Here is a 16,282-nt window from a genome sequence, read left to right as displayed (position 1 = left end):
GAAGTAAGCTTGGTGTCCGTTCCTGGCAGAGCTGCGGATAAACGGCAAACCAGAGATCTTCCACGTGCTTAGGAAGGAATGTGGTGGTCACCAGGAGTCATCGTGGACACCACCGAGAACGCTTGCCCAGACTGATTTCCTTTAATTACTGCTTTCCTTTATTTATTTTTTGGAGGAGGGATGCTAGATTATCAGATATACAGATTCATAACCTTACATTTCATGTATGCTCATTTGGTTCAAATAATGGCTCACAAACTCATTTTTGGCAAGTATTGACTTCATCGCTAAAATACCTGAGAAATCTCTTCCGAACCTGTAAGAAGGAGGTGGCAAGCTAGGTAGATGCTAGTGTTACATAGATTCCCATATTTTGAAAACTAACCCAAAACTTTGTTGAATAATGAATGACATGGGTCTTCGTGAGGAAATGCTCAGGTAGGCACTATTACTGGCCTTATTTTTCGCCAGAAAAAAACCGAAAACCCAACAACAAAAAATTCCCAAAGAAAAAGGACACCCCTACTGTCAGATTTGCTGACAAGAGACAGGGGGAATAGCTGACAGCAAAGTGGAGAGACTAAAACTTCAAATCATTTTGTTGGCTTTTTATGATTACATTGTTAGCTATAATTGTTAGCATAACTAGGCAAAATGTAATATTTGTAAATATCAGTCTTGAATTTATTACAGCAGTCATTTAAGCAATCGATATGAGATAGGGGAAATGTAATTTAGAGGTAGTTATGGGAATTTTGGAGTTTTAGCTAACCATAAATAATAATTGTGACTAATCTATCTATAAACAAACAAATAAAAAAAGAAAAAAAACCCCACAACCTATAATAAGAAAAGTAAAACTGAAACAACTTTAGGTGGCATTTTATCAGTGGAATAGCCATACGTGAAACAGCAGGTTCTATCTTGACCATTCACTCCAGCATTATAAGGGGAAGGGTAGTTGGTTCTGTGTGGCATGTTGCAAGGACATTAAAAAATTGATTTAGTGTCCTGAGCATGTTGATGAGTGTGGTGAGTGCCATAGCTGGATCTCATGTTCTAGAGACATCATTGAAGGAATTTGGAATGCTTAGCACCAATAGGAGACTAAGGGAAGACACAGTGGCTGCCTTTAAATCGGAAGGTCATCTTTGAACAGGAATGTAAATGTATCTCCATCCTTAGGACTGAACGAGAAGCAAAGAATTGACAGGACATAAGGGAACAAGTTCAGCTCCACATCAGGAAAGCTAACAAGTGAGCCTGGCCAGTGACAGAATGAGAGGCCACGGGAAGAAATGATCATAACTTTGCTCTCGTACTGGAGACCACACTGCACCTACCTGATTGCATTAATGGCCCAGTTCCAATGTTACCACCTCTGTTTCTCCCTGCAGCATGTTCTCTTTCCCACTTGTTTCTGATCCGCAGTACCATACACTGTAGGGATCTCAGTGGGTGCCTAGGAAATATTGGGTGAAAGCCATGCAGCTGACCTGTGGACTCTCTTGGGTTCCTAAGTCACACAGTGCCCAGCATAGAACTAGAGCCATCGATTGTGTTCCCTCCACCATGCTATTGATTTCTTCCTGCTTTGAGTAGCTAGCTTTTAGAGAAAAGTTGTTCTAAATCATAGGAGAACAAAAGATTTTTTAGCTAATTACATCTAGAAAAGCATTTTTCCTGTATTTTGAATTTATAATCATTGATATTACTCATGTTTAAGCAAAGTAGCTTGGTTCACTAGAGAGTGTTTTGAAATCTTTAGAATGATCACCAAACTGTCATCTCTTGAGGATTCTAGTCAATCATGAAGATCATTATTTTCAAATTTGGAAGATTTAAAGAAAGAAATGCAATAAATGAAAATGATGCTATCAAAGTTTTGAAAAGTTGCCTTTCTTCCAGTAGCGATAGGTCTTGAGATGCAGCGGGTTGAATGTCACTGAGTAATATCCCCCTTTGTTATTGTGTTTCATTTAGGCTGATTTGAAAGTCATTGAGAAGTGGTTGGATGGTGTGAAAGACTTCTTAATGAAAGAGCAGGCTGTCCAAGGAGATGCTGAAGGGCTACAGCGTGAGCTTGACCAGTGCTCTGTGAGTTTTGCTGATTTAGGGACTCTGCTGTAATAACATATTCTTCTTTGTTATTTGCTGTTATTAAAATTGCAAAAATATGACATGACAACAAACCTAGATAAAATATCTTTCATCATAGACTTTTTTTTTTTAACTTTACAGTTATTAAAAGAATGACTGGTTATTTATATGTCCATGTTTTGGCTAGGGTTATCGAATTCTGCATAGAGAGAATGAGAGCAATTTTAATTCATTAGGAGCTGCTATTTTATGTTCTGGTGACAATTTTAGTGTCATAATTACCAATTTTATATTGCTCTTATTGTGCCACCTGGTGAGGCTTAAAGAAAAACATATTTAACATGTGAAATTTACCAGTAATACTGCATGCAGTTTGTATTTGGTGAAATCATTAGGCTTCTCTGAATTAATTGAGAGGACCATTCCCTGCCGAGAGTCAAATATTTCCAATCTAATTTGGCAGCTGGCTATATGAAGTGCACAGGTTAAATGAATTTCTCAAGGTGCAGTATTGCTTAAGTAGTTAAAAGTCCTGACTCTCAAGTAGTCTGTTTTTATAGTATTTTCAGCGATGCAAGCAGACAAGTTATAGTTATGGCATCCACTTATATAGCAATGAACTCAACACTGGCTTGTTTTGTGTGTTCAGGCCTTTGTTAATGAAATAGAAACAATCGAATCATCTCTGAAAGACATGAAGGAAATAGAGGCCGACCTTCGAAGCTATCCAGTTGCTGGAATCAAAACTTGGATACAGACAAAACTAGTTGACTGTCAAACCCAAGTGGAGAAATTCAGCAAGGAGGTAAGTTTTTCAACCTTGCTATCTGTGTTTAAGAGCCAGATAGCTTTTCTTCAGTGACTGAATTCATTTTATAGCCCATCCAGTTTGAGGAACAGTGGTCTAGAATAACTATAGCATGGTGGCAGGTTGGGGCAAAAAGTGGATTTTTCTTTTCATTAGGGGAGTGTACTAATTTTCTAGTTCGGCTGCTTGGTGGGAATGAGCTTGGGTGTTCAACAAAGACCTGGAAAGGCAGAGTAGCTGGAACAGAATGAAGAGAGGAATTAGCGGGTGGGTAAGATTTGAGGTCAGAATGCAGGTGGCATGAATAGTATATGGCCTTTGAAGCAAAATTTTAAACTTTTATTTCAGGTATGATTTCACACAGAAAGCAGAGGGTCTTAAGCAGGGAAGTGATATTACCACGTGGATAATTTACTCTGGGAAAGCAAGAGTGAAAACAGATATTTAAGAGGTTATTGTTGTCTTGGTCCCTCAGACTAGGGAGATTGTGGTGGATGTCATGAGGAATGTTAGGTTTGGACTGTGTTTTGAGAACAGAGATAAGAGTCTAGTAATGGATTAGATGTGTGATCTTGAAAAGGGAGTAGTCGGGAACAGCCGAGGGTCTGTGCAAAGCTTCCACTTTGTATGGATTGTGCTGCTGTTGGCTGAAATGGTGGAGACTCGAGGAGAAGAAGCTTTTGTGAGGGCAGGTGAAACAGTGATTTCCATTCTGGCAGGGTTAAGTGTGAGATTGAGACACGTAGATGGCCCTGTTCAGCTCTTTCTGCTGGAAAGAGGAAAGAGCAAGGCCAAGGGTGCCGAGAAGGAAGGGTCAGCCAGAGGAGAAATGCCAAGAGCCTGTGAGGTCTTGGGGCCAGGTGGAGAAAGCTTTCCATGGTGCCCAGTACTGAGGATCTTTGAGCCCAAGGAGCACTGAAAGTCAGGCTTTTGATCTACAAGATGGAGGCTTTAAATGACCTTGAGAAAAGTGGATCCAGTGGCATGGCAGGCCAGAAAGTCACATTGGGGAATGTTGAGCAGACAATGGGAAGTGAACGATTGGGTCAAGTAGTAGCAACTTGGAGGAATTTTGCTATTTTTCTATTTGAGGGAGCAGAGAAATGAGGTGGGAGAGGGGACCTGGGGATCCAAGGAGGTATTTTTGTAATTTTAATTTTTATTATTTATTTATTTAAAGTTTATTTATCAAGAGAGAGAAAGAAAGAGTGAGAGAGAGAGCAGGGGAGTGGCAGAGAGAGGGAGAGAGAGAATACCAGGAAGGTTCTGCACTGTCTGCACAGGGCTTGATTCCATGAACCGTGAGATCATTACTTGAGCCAAAGTCAAGAGTTGGATGCTTAACCGACTGAGCCATGCAGGTGCCCCTATAATTTCTAGAAATAAGGGATGTTATAGGATATTTGCATGCCCAAAAAGAAGAACCTTGCTTGGAGAAGATAATTTCTGGAGTGAAGTCTGTCATGTGTGAGAAGGCCAAGAGCCCCTCTACCAGTGAAAGAATTGCTGTTGGATAGTTTCTCCATGGAAATGGAAGGAAGGCAACTCTGGGTACAGTAGGAGATCGATGTAGTTTTACGATTGCTTCTGCTTTGCTAGTGAGGTTACACAAAGCCGAAGTGGGTGCAGAACGGGGGAAGTGGGAGGAGAAGGTGTGAATGCAGAAATGTTCCAGACAACCCTGTAGATGGTACCTATCTCTTCATGTGATATTTTTTGGTTAATGCTTATGTAGGAAAGACTTATATTTGCATCCTTGAATGTTTTGTTTTCATTGTTTTCCCCCAAATTCCTTACTCTGAATATGTCCAAACTTCAAGGAAGGTTTAGATAGTGGTAGAGGGAGCAGCCGTGGGCCCATTCCTTAATTTGCCGGTTGTTAACCTTCTCCCACATTTGCTTTCTCTCTCTCCCTCACTCTCTTCACACATAACACACAAACAGGTTTTTTTCCCCCTAAAAATGGACTTTTGACAGGAATTTGAAACTATCATGACACTTCCTCCCTGAATACTTTAGCATGAATACTAAATACTTCACTCGTGAATAAAGACAATCTTCTACAAAACCACAAAACCATTGCCACACTTAAGAAAGTAATTCCATACTGTCATCTTTTCCGGCCAGGTTCAAATTTCTCTAAGTGTGCTATAATCTGATGGTTTGTGCTTGCATTTATTGAGATTTGGGGGCAAGTAAATAAGGAAAATGGTTTAAGAGTGCCAGCAAGGAGGAAAGAAAGCAACCGCTAGATACGTACATACATACGTATAGACATAGATATTTAAACCTATGCATCTATCTACATAACATATGTACATACAGATAGGACAGCAAAGAAATAATTATGAATTACTGTTGATTCATTGTATGAGAGTAAATGTGTGGGGAATTTTTAAGTGTCCTCAGCACGGAGGCAACCATGTGTTGTGTGAGTAATTATCTAAAGCAGTTCCAGAGTATTGTGTTTCATTAAGTAGTATAAAGGTGTAGATGTTTGGGGCAAATATAATGTGGCCAAATTTTTATTTTGCTAAGAAAGGATGGACATATGAAATCAACCAACAAATAAAAACAGTCTGTCTCATCTGTTATGTCCATGATGCCATGAAACGAGGAACATTTTAATGCGAAAAGATAGTAAATAACCTCAGGATAATCAATTATAGTTTTGAGCTTTTTCTTTTTCTTTTTTTTTTTTTTTTAAGTTTATTCCAGTGTCTTTCTTTTTCTCATTTCTCTCTGGATCTGTGAGAACTATATAATTGTCCAGTGTCTGCAAACTACTAGTAAGGAGAATTTTCTGAAAGTGGAACCCAAGGAATCTGTATTTCTATGTATTTTTGAAAACAGCCGTCCCGTGTAAAGTGCTAATCACCAAGACTTAGGAACCAGGGCTGTGTGTATGGCTGGCAGTAAGCTCCTCAAGTGCCATGTGGGGCAATGAAATCAAAGCTCCTGTTTGGCCCCACTTATTTATTTAAAAAATTCTTTTGAGTTTGTTTATTTTTGAGAGCATGAGAGAGCGTGAGCTGGGGAGGGGCAGAAAGAGAGAGACAGAGACAGAGACAGAGACACGGAATCTGAAGCAGGCTCCAGGCTCCGAGCTGTCAGCACAGAGCCCAATGTGGGGCTTGAACCCCTGAACTGTGAGGTCATGACCTGAGCCAAAGTCAGATGCTTAACCGACTGAGACACCCAGGCGCCCCTGTTTGGCCCCTTTCTATTTTTATGGCTCTGATCCTGCTTGGAGAGTGGGAACAGGAAAGCCTCTAAGGATTTTGCCTTTCTCTCATGAGAGCCATCCTGTTTCTACACTGGCTTTTGTTCACTATCAGCTTTGCAGCTGAGCAAGCCTGGCAAGGTGACTCTGAGGTTTGATTTGAGTCAGAAGAATATCGAATAACGAAGTGAACACTGGGTGATCTCTGTGGGATGGTACCTTCTCCCACTGTGGACGTCAGTTTGTGGTTGGAGGGAGGACCTCTCAACATATTTTTATATGAAATGTTTGGTTATCAAATATTTAAGTTATTGAATGAGATACAGATCATACCTGTTTTCCTAATGTAACTTTTTCTGTGTCTTTGTGCAATATACAAGTATAGTAGATTATCAAAACCAAAATTTTGTACAGCAGTGTTTTATAGGAGAAAACCAATTCTTTGGTTGCTTCCAGGTTTTTTTTTTTTTTTCCATAATAAACAATGCTACAGTAAATTTCCTTAAAATATATGCTTTTATTGTTGCAGGTTAGATTCCTTCATTTGAGATTACTCTGTCAAAAGTTATACATTTTTGGGGCGCCTGGGTGGTGCAGTCGGTTAAGCGTCCGACTTCAGCCAGGTCACGATCTCGCGGTCCGTGAGTTCGAGCCCCGCGTCAGGCTCTGGGCTGATGGCTCAGAGCCTGGAGCCTGTTTCCGATTCTGTGTCTCCCTCTCTCTCTGCCCCTCCCCCGTTCATGCTCTGTCTCTCTCTGTCCCAAAAATAAATAAATGTTGAAAAAAAAAATTTATAAAAAAAAGTTACACATTTTTAAAATTATAGTAAGTATTTCCAGGTTAGATTAATATCCAACATGTGGTGTAGAGTTATAATTATTATAATTATTATAATTATTGTTATAATTATTGTTTTCATTGTTGCTTATATTCTACAACATCAGCACAAAATGTATAAAGGATTTTATCTGAATGTGAAAACAAGGCTCTTTGTGGAAAGTTATCACTGTGTCCTTAGCTATTGGAAACTAGAACTTGACATTTAATGTTTCAGCATTTGTTTATTTGGGTGAATGGCTTTTCTTTTCCAGATTGCTATTCAAAAAACTAGGTTGTCTGAAAGTCAGGAAAAAGCCGTGAACCTGAAGAAAGACTTGGCAGAGATGCAGGAATGGATGGCCCAGGCAGAAGAAGAATACCTCGAGAGGGATTTTGAGTACAAGTCACCAGAAGAGCTGGAGAGTGCAGTGGAAGAAATGAAGGTGAGTCTAGGCCGGTCAGTGCCCGTGTCAATAGGCTTCGTAGCTCCCCTTGTCCCTTACATACGAATGAATAAATGAATGAGTGAATGAGTCTGTCTGTCTGTCTGTCTGTCTATCTATCTATCTATCTATCTAGCATCTGTAAAACATGGTATGTACATATAATCTTTCATAGTTGGATTTCAATTTGAAAAAAAAAAAAAAAAAAAGGAAGGATAGCTACTATGACTCTAGTAGGGAACGGAAGGCCACACTCCACTTGTTCACTTTGGCCCATGGGTTGAGTCCACGAAGGCCCCTGAGACAGTCTCTTCCATTAGAACTTCAGGGAGCCACAGAGGATGACTCAAAAAGTTAGTTTTATCAGCTATGTTCACAGTGTTGTGCAACATCAGTGCTATCTCTTTCCAAAAGTTTTAAGGGAGAATCATTTTTTTTTATTAGGAACAAGAGTGACTTCCCAAATTGGTTGTGATTTATCTTCATTTCATCAAATGTATTCTTTTGGTTAATACATGGGAAACACATGGATATCAAAATTTTGGTAGAGCAGATAAGAGTAGCAGTAGGAGCATTGTTGAGGGATTTAATATCAGTTTGGTCCACAGGATATATTTCCTGTAAACTTAGATTCCTGTGTCATTAGTCTTGAACACTTTCTTTCTTCTTCTTTTTTTTGTATAGTAAAAGAACTGGGCATCATTCCCAAATTTCTAACATTGCTTCAAGTGTCCTTCAGTGATCACGCCAAAGGAGATAGAGTCTTAAAGGCTATTTAAAAAAAAAAATAAGAGTAAGCCACACATTGACTGTTTTATGCCAAATTTAACTTGCCTAAAAGTATAACTAAAGCAAAAATCTCTGTGCAGATATTTTAAAAAAGGATTATATTTCATGAGTGCATTATTGAATATGAATCAAAGTAAATACAATAAGGGACTTTGTTCTTGTATGTGGTTATTTTCACTGAAGCATCTTTTTTAGTGTACTTTTTTTGGAAAGCTTTTTAAATATTCCGTATATAAGATATTTTAAAGGTAGCCTACCAGGTTAAGAATGGTCTTATTTATTTCTTTACATTATTGGCATTGCAGTGCTGTGGTATTTCAAAGTCACTAGGGATGAAAGCTTAGAGAAATAAGTTTTTAACCCTTGATTGGGCAACGTTCCATCTATTTTTATTCTAACGATTGTTAGAATTTTAAAACCACTACATGTAATTAATTACTTTACTTGCAACTGAGGGAAATTTAAAACCATTTAGTAGTAAAGAAAGCTAAAAGGGGAAGTGAAAGGCATTTTAGGTCGATTTTCCTAAATGTGAGACTTCATCGCCAGCCTAGAGGTAGAGTCAGGAAAGAAGCTATTTCTAGATTAGATCCTCCTAGTATAACTTCTATCACTCTTGAAATGCTGTTAATTATCAGAAGCATAGATAAAACTCTGTTCCAGGAGAAAAGAAATATGTTTAAATTATTTTTAAATGATACCTCTACTATGGTGCACCTTAGTTTTTGTGAAAATTTATTTATCTCACTCAGTTTAGTATGCTCAGACTTCCAGTGTTAAAATGAGCTCACTTAGATTCTTATCATGGGCCCAGACTTTGAAAATACCTCCTGTTGGCAAACATAACTGAGCGTGACTTAGGTGTGTTAACATTGCTTTTTATTTTTATTTTTATTTTTTATAAATCTTACAGTTAGCCTTCTTATTTCAAAAGCACTCTCTGGAATGATTACCTAAATAATGTTCCAATTAGGTCGTTAGAATCATGTCGGCATTTTAATTTTGGTTCAGTTATCTTTGAAAAAGGAAAGAAATTGGTGACTGAGAAAGGGACACAGTTTCAAGTTCATCCTTTCTTGGAACAGAGGGCAAAAGAGGATGTGTTGCAGAAGGAGGTGAGAGTGAAGATCCTCAAGGACAATATCAAGTTACTAGCTGCAAAGGTGCCCTCTGGTGGCCAGGAACTGACATCTGAGCTTAAAGTTGTGCTGGAGAATTACCAACTTCTGTGTAACAGAATTCGAGGAAAGTGCCACACGCTAGAGGTATGTTAATCAGTGATGTTTTTGAGATCAAACTCTGTAATTTACTGACCATTTCCATATCTTGGAAAAAACTAAAAAGCTCTATTTTTCTTTTCCAATACGGGATCATAAAGGAAAAGTCATTCCTGGATAACAGTTGATAAAAAGGAAACTGGGATTAAAAAAAAGAAATAGGAAACCACGATCTGCCTTCAGTTAGTAGAAGGTTCTTGGGAAAGTTATTTCATATATTTAGACTTTCCTTTTTTTATATGTGAAATCAAGGTTTTCATATTTCAGATGATCTGTAGGGTCTGTTCCAATTTCTAACATTCTAGAACAATGTACTGTGAGCCTTTCTTTTGTTTTGTTTTGCCTGGTCAGTACACAGAGATGAATTGAGGGTTGTTTTTTTTTTTTATTTCATTTCAACTGGGTGTCTGAAGTTAGAGAGTCACCTGACAGAAAGAAGAACTTGAATGTGCTGGTATTTTGCTGGACTATTTTATCCCTCTTGCCATTGGTTGAAGATGATTCTATTAATTTTTTTTAAAATAAAATTAAGGTTTTGCCTGCTTGTTTTTATATCAGTGTGACTTTTCTTGCATTTTACTGAAAAGATGTAAGCGTTTTGATTTATAAAAATTAAATTTAACTTAAGCCTAAAACAAATGATTGTATTGTAGTAAATCCTAAAATGGTAAACAATCACAGCTGTGATATTTAAACTAAATTCACTCACTTCTTGCTTTTTCTGAATCTGTTTTGTGCTAAGATAAATATGTATAATTCAGGATGGTTAATAAGAAAACTTCAAGTCAAATAAAACCTCACTCTGTAATATTAATACACTGTTGACCCTTAGAGAGTGTGGGGGTTAGGAGCACTGACCCCCCCCAACCTCACACAGTTGAATATCTATATATACTTTTGACTCCCCCAAAACTTAACTACTAATAGCCTGCTGTTGACCAGAATTCTTACTGATAACATCAGTGATTAGCACATGTTTTGTATGTTATATATATCATATACTATATTCTTACAATAAAGTAAGCTAGAGAAGAGAAAATGTTATTAAGAAAATCATAAGAGAAAATACATTTATAGTACTGTGCTTTAAGAAATCCATGTATAAATTGATTCATGCGGTTCAAACCTGTGTTGTTTAAAGGTCAACTGTATTATCTAACATAAAATACCTGAGGTCACTCAATTGAGAATTTAAAATTTAAAATTATGTAAACATAATATGTAATGTTATGTATGCCCAATCTTGAGTCCTAGTGGATGATCTTGGACTTGAATTTTACTGTAGTTTTGTCCATGTTTTTGCTTTCCTGTTTATTTATAGGCAAAATAACAACTCATAATATATTTAAATAATGAGTGAAGTCCCCAAGTTATCCTAAGCTAACGAAAGACCACCAGGTATTCTGTGTCATTTCTTCACATTGTGTTTATGACCCAAAGGTGACAATTTGAGAATGAGGAATAAAATACATATGTTGAGAATTTGGAATTGCTTTGAGAATTACTTTGGGATTAGTTTGAGAGAATTATTTTGAGAGAAGAGAAGGAAAAATGCCAGGAAAAATGATAAGAGAGAAAAGATGAGGCCTTGGTATCTTTAAAGGGGAAGATGAAAAGATGGAAATAAAGCTTAAAAATTGAAATGCTCTCAAAATGATGTCCAAGATGACTAAGGGGTCTGGGCAGAAATAGTCCAGAATCCGAAGTTTGGATAAGAATGCTTTTCTTCGGCAGAGTCCAACATTATTACCTTGATTATTTTTAGATTCCTTAACATATTTTTTAAATCATGAGATATTTCAAACTTCTAGAAAAGTACAGGTAATACTATTAATACCTATTTACATATCCTTCAGATATTAATGTTAACATTTTACCCTATCTTTCCAGATCTTGTTTTTAAAATAAAGCAAATTAGCATTCAGACTATATTTCCTTCTTTCTATCCCATCTCGTGTCTCTCAATCCCTGTCTTTAAGTAATCATCATCCCGGAGTTAGTATACATTCTTCTCATCCATGTGTTTATATGTTTAATATATACACTTATGTTATCACTTGCTCTGTAACACACCTCACTGATATATAGAGCTTTATAAAAACAACCATTTATTCAGAAAAAAAAATTTTTTTTAATGTTTTTAGTGTTTAATTCATTTTGAGAGAGAGAGAGACAGAGTGAGGTGGGGGAAAGGGAGAGAGAGGGAGACACAGAATCCGAAGCAGGCTCCAGGTTCTAGGCTGTCAGCACAGAGCCCAATGCAGGGCTCGAACTCATGGGTCACGAGATCATGACCTGAGCAAAAGTCGACACTCAACCAACTGAGCCACCCAGGTGCCCCCCAAAATGACAATTTATTATTTTATTATTTATGATGCTGTGGGCTGATTTGGCCCAACTGAATGGCCCTTCTGCTCCTATACCTATGTGGTATAGGGAGAGCTCACTCGGATAGCTGTGTTCAACTGGGAGCTCCGCTGGGGCATTCACGATGGCCTCTCCTCCTGCAGGTCTTTCTCCACATGGCCTGTTTTATGGCTTCTGGGCACTGGGCAGCTGGTTTTTAAGAGGGAGAGAGCAGAAGCTGCTAGTCCCCTGAGAGGCTAGGTCTGCAGTTTGGTAGAGCATCACCTGTGGAACATTCTTTTGTTCTAAGCAGGTTGCAAGGCCAAGCCACATCCTAGGGGAGGAGAAAACAATGTCACCACTTAATGGGAGTAGCAGCAAAAACTGTGTGGTTATCATTAGTCTGCCATGGTTATCATTAGTCTATCATTAGTCTCTGGCCATACATTAGTTACATTCTTCGCTAATGCAAAATGCACTTAGACTCTCAGGGACTCCCAAAGTCTTATCCAGTACAGCACAAGCTCAGAATCCACTGTCTTGTGATCCACATCAGGTCCACATGCAGATGTGGCTCCTTGGAGCAGTTTCTTCAGGTGCAGGTGTGTGGGAGCAGTGCCTCTGGATCTGGTGACCTAGGCATGAAAAAGACAAGTTACCTGCTTCCCATATACCCAACATACAATGGCAAGGATGGGCTCAGAAAAATCTCAGTGGACACTTCCATTCAAAAAAGTTGGGGGAATAGAAGGTAAATAACTGTCACTGGTAACGGTGACTCAAAATTTAATAACAGTGATTCTGGAATCCAGCCAGGCACATGTGTGTAGCCCGTGCCCCACTTCAGGGGCAGGAGCCGTTGCTTGAATAGGGCCCAGTGGCTTCTTGGGAGTGCCTCTCTGGGAGCCATCTTTTTTCCCCCCATAAGAAATAGGGTTCTTTTAAAAAAACTTTTTAAATGTTTATTTATTTGAGAGAGAGAGCAAGCAAGCAGGGGAGGGGCAGAGAGAGAGAGAGAGACAGAATCCAAAGTAGGCTCCAGGCTCTGAGCTGTCAGCACAGAGCCCTATGTGGGGCTCGAACCCATGAACCGTGAGATCATGACTTGAGCCCAAGTTGGATGCTTAACTGACTGAGCCACCCAGAAATAGGTGTCCCAGAAATAGGGTTCTGCTGGCAGCGAAGTAGATCTCAGTCTGCTTTCTGTCTGTAAAAATTAGGGGACTAGACACCTCTTTTCCCTTTTATAGTCTTAGCCAGGGGTTGGTAAATTACAGACTCAGGATTAAATCTGGTTTGTGGCCTTTTTCTGTATGGCTTGTGAACTAAAAATGGTTTATATTTTTTTAAAAGGGTGGTTCAAAAACCAAAACAACACACGTACAATAAACAAAAAAGAGTCTGTGACAGAGACTGAATGTGGCCTGTGAAACCTAAAATATTTACTGTCTGGCTTTTTATAGAAAAACTTGCTGTCCCCTGACTTGGTAAACACACCCCCTGGGGAGCACGCGCTGGAATGTGCTTTCTCTTAGTGGGTCTGAAAGAGAATCCACTCAGGAGGCTCCCTGTGGAACTCTTTCTCCTAAATTTATCAATTAAATAGGCTCTTCCTATAGATGAAGGGGCACTTCCTCTCATAATTTTGCTTCTAGAAAATGGAGTGTAAGTTTATCCCCCTGCCCCCCAAATTCCCCATAGGAATGGGGAATAAATGATTGTAACTAATATAGTGAGACAGTATAACTCCATTTGATTCAGATGTGACTCTCTTCATATATAGACACATACATATGAATTTAGGAGAAAATAGGAAAGAGTATACTGCAAATTGTTATATCTGTTAGCTCTGAGTTGGAATAGCATAGACCTCAGAGAGTTCTAATTTCCTCTATAATTATTAAAAAGTGTTGCAGTTATGAGTACTTCTTACTTTTCTATTAAAAAAAAAAACCCCAAACTAATAATGTTTCCCTCCTGGTTTCTCCTACTAATTATATAGTTTTATTTTTGGCATTTGAACAGATCCTTGGAATTTTTTTTAGTGTACAGAGGGAGGCAACCCATTTCTCTTTGTCCATGACCCCCTCCCCTCCCAACTGGTCTAATACGATTTGTTGAAGAATCTTATTTCTTTTCACTATTAAAAAAAAAACCCCAGGGGCGCCTGGGTGGCGCAGTCGGTTAGGCGTCCGACTTCAGCCAGGTCACGATCTCGCGGTCCGTGAGTTCGAGCCCCGCGTCGGGCTCTGGGCTGATGGCTCAGAGCCTGGAGCCTGTTTCCGATTCTGTGTCTCCCTCTCTCTCTGCTCCTCCCCCGTTCATGCTCTGTCTCTCTCTGTCCCAAAAATAAATAAACGTTGAAAAAAAAAAAAATTAAAAAAAAAAAAAAAAAAAAAAAAACCCCAAACTAATAATGTTTCCCTCCTGGTTTCTTCTACTAATTATATAGTTTTATTTTTGGCATTTGAACAGATCCTTGGAATTTTTTTTAGCGTACAGAGGGAGGCAACCCATTTCTCTTTGTCCCACGACCCCCTCCCCCCACAACTGGCCTAATATGATTTGTTGAAGAATCTTATTTCTTTTCACTTATTTGAAATTCCATGTTCATCAGTTCCTAAAGATGTATCTAGAGATACATTGCTTATTTCAATGACTTCTTACACAATTTAACTTTTTTCCTGCCCACTGCAGGAGGTATGGTCTTGCTGGATTGAGCTGCTTCACTATTTGGATCTGGAGACCACTTGGCTGAGCACTTTGGAGGAGCGGATGAAGAGCACAGAGGCACTGCCCGAGAAGACAGATGCCGTCAATGAAGCACTGGAGGTGGGAACCTGTGTTATGGGTGGTGGTTCTCTTTGTTGCCATGAGGCCAAATGAGCATTCACATGAGGAACATGGCTCTTTCTGTGGACAAACACATCGGCTTTCTTGGTAGCGTTCAGTGTGACTTCTGTCGTTTGAAGTATTTATACAATCATGTATATTTAGATTACGGTGAGCCATGAACTCAGCCTCGTGGGGTGGTTAGCTGTTTGATAATTAGTACATTTAGACATTAGTACATTTAGTAAACACCCTAATGATTTTCCAGCTTGTTTTTGCCAGTCCCCGGGTAAAACTCTGCCTCATGTTATTAGGATAATTGTTCTCTTGTTTCTTCATGAAGTTATTTTTGCTCATTGGACAGTGGCAACCACGGTGTTTTCAATGGCTCTTGCTCTGTACTCTTTAGACGTGAAAAGCTGGGGACAGGTTAGAGGGGTCAGTATGTGAGGCCTGGGATCCTGTCCTGGGAGGTTGTCCCCAGGCCTAGGCTTGAGCTCTATGAGACCAAGAAATGTGCCTGCTTTTTCATTGTTCCCAAGTTACCAGCACAGTGTGTGACACACGATAACTTAATAACTATTTCTTCAGTGGATTAAAATGTGAAGAGGGTAGCTTTGCCTAAAATAAAAGAAGAGGAAGAAGGTATTTTTCCTTTTAAAACTGAGGGGACACAGTGTGGTAATTGAGTGGGTGACTGGACTGAAGGTCAGAAATAAGTCAAATGTGGTACCTAAAGTCCAAGAGCCAGATGCTTGCTTGCTGGAGAAAAAAAGATTGATTCTCAAATAAAATAGCAGAGTGAGAGATGGAGAGAGTAAAAAAAAACATGGAAAGCGTACTTTAAAAACGATTTTCCGGGGCGCCTGGGTGGCGCAGTTGGTTAAGCGTCCGACTTCAGCCTGGTCACGATCTCGCAGTCCGTGAGTTCGAGCCCCGCGTCGGGCTCTGGGCTGATGGCTCAGAGCCTGGAGCCTGTTTCTGATTCTGTGTCTCCCTCTCTCTCTCTGCCCCTCCCCCGTTCATGCTCTATCTCTCTCTGTCCCAAAAATAAATAAACGTTGAAAAAAAAATTAAAAAAAAAATAAAATAAAATAAAAACGATTTTCCTGGGGCACCTGAGTGGCTCAGTCAGTTAAGGGTCCGACTCTTGATTTCAGCTCAGGTCATGATCTCACGATTTTGTGAGTTCAAGCCCCGCATTAGGCTCTGGATGGACAGTGTGGAGCCTGTTTGGGATTCTCTCTCTATCCCTCTGTCTGCCCCTGCCCTGCTGGCATGCACAGGCACGCACTCTCTCTCTCTCAAAATAAGTAAACTTTAAAAGACGTAACATATTTTCCTAATATGAGAATTAAAACACCTGCATTCTAGAAATAAAGAAAACGGAGAGATGTGTAAAACAAGATAGGCATTTTTAAACATTTTGGCATATTTCTTCCTAATTATTTGTTTTTGAAAATCTATCCACCCTGGAAGGCAGTACATTGTAGTAATGGATAAAACCCTATAGCGTCATAACATTGGAACCTTAGGTCTTTTTACTGTGTGTTTTTGTACTTAACCTCTGTGAGCTTCAGTTTTCCCATTGTAATATGGGAATGATATTTAGCCCATATAACTAATTAGATTTATGTATATAAAG

At 39.1% G+C, this 16,282-nt stretch overlaps 1 protein-coding gene across 6 annotated transcripts in view; it reads left to right on the top strand.

Annotated features, from left to right (window-relative positions):
* UTRN (utrophin) overlaps positions 1–16,282 on the top strand; it is a 492,724-nt gene that overhangs the window by 149,451 nt on the left and 326,991 nt on the right. For all 6 annotated transcript variants that reach the window (XM_040448951.1, XM_040448950.1, XM_040448952.1 and 3 more), the window contains 5 exons: positions 1,984–2,097; positions 2,750–2,905; positions 7,223–7,393; positions 9,268–9,447; positions 14,503–14,637. In XM_040448951.1, the coding sequence (XP_040304885.1) occupies positions 1,984–2,097; positions 2,750–2,905; positions 7,223–7,393; positions 9,268–9,447; positions 14,503–14,637 (756 nt within the window). The remainder of the gene's footprint in view (positions 1–1,983; positions 2,098–2,749; positions 2,906–7,222; positions 7,394–9,267; positions 9,448–14,502; positions 14,638–16,282) is intronic.

Source organism: Herpailurus yagouaroundi, unplaced genomic scaffold, assembly GCF_014898765.1.
Source record: "Herpailurus yagouaroundi ecotype Mexico unplaced genomic scaffold, PumYag 198, whole genome shotgun sequence".
Lineage (NCBI taxonomy): Eukaryota > Metazoa > Chordata > Mammalia > Carnivora > Felidae > Herpailurus > Herpailurus yagouaroundi.
The sequence above is the reverse complement of the archived record's forward strand: the minus strand, read 5'-3'. Positions and strand labels throughout refer to the sequence as shown.